At 35.1% G+C, this 7,096-nt stretch overlaps 2 protein-coding genes across 2 annotated transcripts; both read left to right on the forward strand.

Moving 5' to 3' along the window:
• Positions 1 to 3,288: 3,288 nt before the first annotated feature.
• On the forward strand, positions 3,289 to 5,422 carry LOC143537855 (protein MICROTUBULE BINDING PROTEIN 2C-like). The gene is made up of 5 exons (XM_077031526.1): positions 3,289 to 3,395; positions 3,563 to 3,637; positions 3,994 to 4,275; positions 4,906 to 5,124; positions 5,189 to 5,422. The coding sequence occupies exons 1-5, from the start codon at positions 3,309 to 3,311 to the stop codon at positions 5,342 to 5,344; spliced, it is 819 nt and encodes a 272-aa protein (XP_076887641.1). The 5' UTR covers positions 3,289 to 3,308; the 3' UTR covers positions 5,345 to 5,422.
• Positions 5,423 to 6,224: 802 nt separating this feature from the next.
• Positions 6,225 to 6,690, forward strand: LOC143537856 (uncharacterized). Its single transcript, XM_077031527.1, has one exon. The coding sequence runs from the start codon at positions 6,258 to 6,260 to the stop codon at positions 6,633 to 6,635; it is 378 nt and encodes a 125-aa protein (XP_076887642.1). The 5' UTR covers positions 6,225 to 6,257; the 3' UTR covers positions 6,636 to 6,690.
• Positions 6,691 to 7,096: the final 406 nt, after the last annotated feature.

Genomic DNA, 7,096 nt, shown 5'->3' on the forward strand with positions numbered 1-7,096 from the left:
TAAACAACCCTTACGGTGTTCTAGAAGCGTAGCATGTTAATTAAAGTTAGGAACGGGCATGGTTGCTCTTGAATGGTTAAAAAGGTCTTAGGATATTTAGAATTACTCTTGGGAACCTCTTTGACCATTTGATGTGTGAAAATGTATAATAATAATAAAGAACGAATCACAATTAAGCTTTAAATTTATAAAAACGAAAATCCTATAGAAACCACACAAAACCGGCAAGTGTACCGATCATAAATAGTATAGCATCAAGGAAGTCCGGATGTCGAACTCAAAGACACGTGAAAACGTTTATGATTAAGAAAACTCTAACCAAGACTTACCAAAATAATATTTATTTAATTTTTAAGATTTTATTTAACTACTTAAATTAATTTAACTAAACGAAAACGTTTGACAAAACACTTTTAGAAAACTTTGATTTAAATTCAATATGTAAAAACGTCTACCTAGAAATGAATCATGTTGACAGAAATAACAAGACAATGGATTGAAAATATTCAAGACACCGGTTATAAAAGATGACACAACTAAAACTTGTTTTAAGAAAGTCAAATTACCTCTCAGTCTCTCTAACAATCTCTAACTTATTTTAGTTGATTTTAAAGAATAAACCGGAAAAACAATTATTAACGTGTTCAAATGTTGAATTACCTCTCGGTCTCATCGACACACTATCCTAATAACGAATACTACGCAACCAAGGATAGAGGAACAATTTAACTTAACCCAAATTAAACCAACTAATTGCACATAAACACTCAAACTTGACAAGACAAAAACCCGCTCTCGCGCGGTCTTAATTCTAACAAGTAAAAGCAACGAGACAATATTACTTCTTATCACCTCTCGGTCTCAAAGAAGGTGTATTTTAACTGATTTTAGATGATATATTACCCACTTATCCCTACGGTTGTACTTCCCGCAAATAAACCCAAAACACCAAGTAAAGAGCTTAACAAGCAATCAATTAATCAAAACCGATTCAATTAACTAATGCAAGAGGATTATAAGTAAATACAAATAAAACACAGCCATCACACACAATCTAATTCATGGTTTAGTTAAACTTTACATCAATAATTTAAGTCTTGAACATTAACAATCCATTAAACAAGTTAAAACCATTCAACAATCATCTATCCTAGGTAGAACAAACAAGTTTAGCTACTCATCACTTTTGGAAAGCCATGCATACTTAAGAAAAACATCACAAACATCATCATAAACATTATAAAACTCATTCAAGATCCAAACTCAATCAATAACAAGACAAACAATCAATCAATTGCAAAACAATTCAAAACAAAAGATCAAATCAATAAAGTTAGGGTTCTTGAAAGATAAATAAGGTTTATGAATGTTTTACTATGTATTATGGCTGAGATTTGTGATTGCTTGAAGCCCCTAGCTGCTGCCCAAAGGTTCCTTCTTCTTTTCCAGCCGTCCTTTCCCTCAGCCGCCAACAGCTTCCCTTTTTTTCTTCTTCTTTGGCCGGCGGCAGAAACAGTTCCGATCGGAACTGTTGGTTATGGGGTTAGGGTTTTGATTTCGGGATTAGGCTAAGATTAATAGCTGGAAACTCTTGATATTAATTAAATATAATAATATAAAAGGCTTTTAAGATGTGGGCTTGGGTCGGGCCTTGATTAAACTTTGAAACTTTGACACTTAAACCCTCCAAGTTCTCTTTTTCTTGCCTTTTTTTTCACATCTTTCCATAACCTACACAAAACATTTCAACTTTGTAAAACTTTGCACTTAACCCCCTAAACTTACATAAATTTGATATTAAATCATTAAAACATTATAAAATTGTAAGGAAATATAAGTGTGTTATTCAACACATCAAACATCCCCACACTTAAGACTTTTTCGTCCCTGAAAAAGATTTTACTGCAGTTGGATCAGAATCGGAAAATCAAAGTTAAATCAAACATATAGGTTAGATTTTAAAGCTCAGAAAAACGCAAAAACCGCGATCATCGATATTGTTGTCCACCTAAACCCATGCCTTAATCTTTACCGGGACAAATAAGATCCGACAATAATATTACTTAGTGGTTTACACAATTAAGACCCGCTTATTTTCTGCTTTTACCGGACCAGACCACCCCAACTTGACTTAAACCTCAAAATTAGCAGAATTAAAACTTTGTTGCTCAATATTTATAAAACTAACCGGTTCGATATATTTGGTAAGCAGATACCTCGTTGTAGTTAGTTTGATAAACTACTCGTGTCTCGAAAAGTTTTAAAATCTACTAGTCATGACAAAAGGACTTTTTATTTACTCATGGGCGTTGATTACGAGACTTGAAACTTATCTAATCGTCACAAGTAGATGATTAATGAAACTGGTCGTTACAGTTAGTTTAAGGGCACGTTTCAAGTTTTAATTGGTTCTACAAACTACTCGTGTGTAATCATAAACTACTCGTCACGACTAGTTTATAATACCTATTTTGGGAATTTCTTGCAAATGTCACATAAAACCTGAAAAACCGTTATCATAAACGCTTATCTTGTGAATTTTCCTTTATTTAATTAGGGCTGTGCAATGGTTCAGAACCGCAAGAACCTAACCGGAACCAGAACCTTTTATGGTAAACTGGTTCGGTTCCAGAACCGGTAAAGTCGGTTCTTGCTAATCGGTTCTGGTCAGAACCGTTTCCGTTGAATATTCATCAAATATGTTTTGCAAACTTTGCAAATTACAAAACAATTTTATATAATTGTATTAATTTAGATTACAACATGAACATCCATTATATTTTTGATTAAAACCTAATTGTTAAAATTAAATAAATCATTAGCAACGATAAATTAAAGGAAGATCATATCATTTTATATTAAATTAACTTGATAGCTTAAATTAAAATTGATCATGGTTGCTAGGTCTAGAACGCAAACAAAGAAGATTTGAATTAAATAATGATTGAATGGAATAAGTTATTCTATAAAAAATGGGTATTGGTAAATTTTGTTAAAACGTTTTTAATATTCCGGTTCTTCGGTTCCAAGTAAGAACCACCGGTTTTACCCGGAACCAAACCGCTAACCGTTTAATGAAAATTTTAAGAACCGAGAACCGTAATGTAACACAGGTTAGCGGTTCTGAGGCACCGATTCGATTCCAGTTCCACGGTTCTGAATCGCTTTTTGCTCAACCCTAATTTTAATTAACCTTTCAGTTAATAAAATATTTGTCCCGCCACATATTTTAAACGTCTCCCCACTTCGATGTTTTCACTTTCAAAATCAAAATTTTGTGTGTTTGAATTCGTTTCGTTGATCCAGCAATGCATCATCAGTCTACCGCCAACAACGTTGACCGTCTTTTATTTGATGACCTCGTCCAGATCGTTCCTGCTCTTCAGTCGTTAATTGTAAGTTTAAATGTCCATTAATATATGCTTCAATTACATTAGGGTTTTTTAAATTTCTTGTATTTGTTATTGCTTACGGTTCAATCAGGCAGGGTTTCATGAAAATGATTGATTTTCCCCAATTATTTGAACCCTAAATTTGAAATGTTGCTTGTTTCTTTTCGTAGGATCAAAATGCAAGTAGTTCGTACACTCGTAGAGGGTCGATGATCTACACCAAGAAACCTTCAATCTCTAATAAGGTAATCAGTGTTGTAAAACTCGCTAATTAGGAGGTGGGGTACCGAATCGAATCAATTAGATTGGCATTTTTTTATGACATTTTCCAAATTACATATAAGTGTTCATATAAATACTTCGAGCGTAACAATTAAACGTAAACGTAACAAAATGTTGAGAAAACCAAGGTCCGAATGCCTTTCAAAAATTAAGACAGTTTTTTTGAAGGTCTGACTTTTGACCAATTTGACCGACTACTGACTAGTGGCAGACTAATTCTGATGTTTACAACACTTAAGCAATTATTCTCATCGATTTTGTATTCCATGGCTTGAATTATCACAAATACACAAATTGCAAGGTTTACATTTTGTTTCAGATGAATGGAGCAAAAGGTCAGAATGATCATGGGAAAAAACGCGTGGAAAATGGTGGAATCGGGCAAGTCGGTGCAAATTTGATAAAAGAAAGGGAAGAGTTGAGGGAGAAAGTGGAGGATTTGCAGAAACAGTTGTTGGAGAAAGATGAAATCTTGAAGTCAACGGAAGATTCAAAAAGTCAAACTGATTGTGTTCGTAGCGTGCTTGATCAAGTGAAAAAACTGGTGTTGGAGAAGGATGCTTTACTGAAATCCACTCAAGCACAATTAGCAGATGTGAAGGTATGTTTTTTGAAAGCAAAGATGTGACTTTGAATAATGAGAGTTTGGTATTTAACTGCAACTAAACGTGGTGTGAAATTTGCTTTTTTGTTGTTTGAAATTCTAATAATCAGATGCTTTTTTAACAGAATTTATAGATAAAATGACTAAGTCGACATTTTTGTGAAATTGAAAGAGACGGTTTGTGGAATGGGATTAGAAGTTTATCATATTAAGCAGGGGTGTGCATGAAACTGAAAATCCGATCCTTAACCGAAATAACCGAACCCAAACAAAAATTGACAGTTTGGTTTTATGTTTTCGTACAAAACGAAATTTTGGACGGTCTCGGTTTTGCATGTATTATCACCGAAAAACCAAAAGGAACTAAAGCTAATTTATGGATTTTCGTTTTCTGTTTTGAAGTTTAAGTAATTTATAAGAATTTAATAAATCTAGTACGACTTCCACTGCTTAAGGCTACTTGCTCAACACAAGCTGCATTTTACTTGTTCCCATTGGTTAACATGGTGGTTAAAAGCATAGCGGTTGAATTATCATCCATACAAACACATTGTTAACGTAAGTGTATAAGCATTTTTCTGTCTGTTTCTATTGACGGGTTTTACAGGGTGTGTTTGGTTGTCACAGGTTCAGCTTGCAGATAAACAAGCATCTATAGAGAAACTAGAATGGGAAACAATGACTTCTAACAAAAAGGTAGATAAACTCCAGGAGGATTTGAATGCCATTCAAGGAGAGACGTCATCGTATACGCAGTTATTTGATGGTTTGCCAAATAACAATCATACCCTTTCGCATGAAGACTGTTATGATGTCACCCCACATTGTGGTCACCTTCCTGAAATAGTAAGCCATATGCCACTGCAGCGTCCCCACTAGCAAAACTTCTAATCTGATGTGTAATATGCAGGATGACATGGATGAGGTGGAAATGAGGAAAATGGAAGAGGCACAAGAAGCCTACGTGGCTGCCGTTGCAGCTGCAAAAGAGAAGCAAGACGATGAGTCGATCGCGATAGCTGCCAACGCTAGGCTGCTTCTGCAATCATTAGTTTTGAGAAGTTGACTGTGAAATTCTTAAGGGTTGACCTTGTTTTGGCAAAACAGAACATTTGGTTCACTATTTTACCATACCAAGTGTTTTCTATGTTTCAATTCACGCAAGCATATTGGTTGATTATCTCAGTTCTCCACACTAATTTATTTTAGGATAATCAATTTGTTAAATAAGATTATAAAAGATAAATTAGTTACTTTGATAAAGCATTAGAATAGAAACCTATGCACAACTGATTGGGTGTTTGGGTGAGTTTTCCAAACTTGTTTATTTGATTTTTGAAATGCAAAAGGTGTTTGACAAAGCTTCTTTTAAAGTTTCAAAATGGAGTTTTTCAAAAGTATTTTTGCTTTTCAAAAATTAAATAAGCAAAATTTAAAAGCTCACCTAAACACCCTCGGAGTTTATTTCAAGTGTTATAAGTTTTTTCCCAAACGAGCTTTAAATTATTTGAACAAACTTATTTCTAATAATCGAACGGTGTAAAGATTAAAACATCCATAGTATTAAACCATTTTATTAGCAGCGCATTTAAACAAATGGACCATGTGACAAAGAAAAATAACATGTTGGCCAACAAAGAAAAAATAACATGTTGGCCAATAATAAAAATAACGGTTATATAAACATTATAATAACCGTTATTTTTATTATTTTTCTTGTTCTTGCTATGTGGATAGCTTAGTTGGTTGGTTGGTTGGTTGGGGGGGGGGGGCTTTAGGTTGCGGGTTTGAATCCGATCCTAAACGTCAGTTGCCTTGCCGCCAAGTACGACTGATTTGTTTCTCACGTGTTGAGCCTAGGACGGTCCGGTTTGCGTGTTCGGGATAACAGGTTTTGGAACTACATGACCATTTTTTGCAATATGATAAAAGAGGTGATATATTATGGAATTCAATTGTTACACAAATTAAGGCCACCGATGAGTTCACCCAAGCAACGTCACCTGCTCCGGCTAGGTCTCTCCTGCCGGAAAATAAGCGCTCAGGTGACCAACTCCGCCACGGAGTCCATCGTGGCCATGGCTTCATCCACTGAACAGGAATTCATGCCACACTACCGATCCAAGCTCACCACGTTCCCTAGACCCCACAGGTTTTGGGACGCCAACATCGCTTCCAGAGTCGGCGAAAAACTAGGGTTTCGTCTCACCGACATAGGTATCTCCGACGTCGAAATTGAACAACCTCCGTTGCCGACTCATCACCGGAAATTGATCGCCCCCTTCTTACACTCCGTCAAACGCGCCGGAATTAGCGTCTACGGATCGGAAAAGTTTGAATCTGAATCACAGGCGTAAGTTAAAGCTGTTAGTTACTTACAACAATTTTAAAGGTTAAGTTGAAAATTTTGTTATTATTATTTATACAAATAATAATAATAATAATAATAATAATAATAATGATGATGATGATGAGTCTGTTACATTGATGTAATTTGTTTTTGTTTGTGTTTATCAAGATGTGAAACCAATTTGAATCCATGATTTGAACTTTTAAATATTAGAGGATAAAATTTTGATGAGACATTTAATATCAGTTATTGTTACATTCATAGAATATCAGTAGAGAAATGTGTTCTTGTGGTAATGCCAATGTTATCAAAGGCGGGGCGGCCTAGGTGCAGGGCCTCAATAAAGCAACCCATGCGATCAGTTGAAGGTGAGGCCTTGGTTCTGTGATTTCTAAACCGAGCTGCTCGCGAGCTATTCGAGATCCAATTAATAAAAAGCTCTAAACGAGCCAAGCCTTATAGCTGGGC

Source organism: Bidens hawaiensis, unplaced genomic scaffold (assembly GCF_021521415.1).
Source record: "Bidens hawaiensis isolate Kalapana, Puna unplaced genomic scaffold, B.hawaiensis_p1.1 tig00011411_1, whole genome shotgun sequence".
In the NCBI taxonomy this organism is placed as follows: domain Eukaryota; kingdom Viridiplantae; phylum Streptophyta; class Magnoliopsida; order Asterales; family Asteraceae; genus Bidens; species Bidens hawaiensis.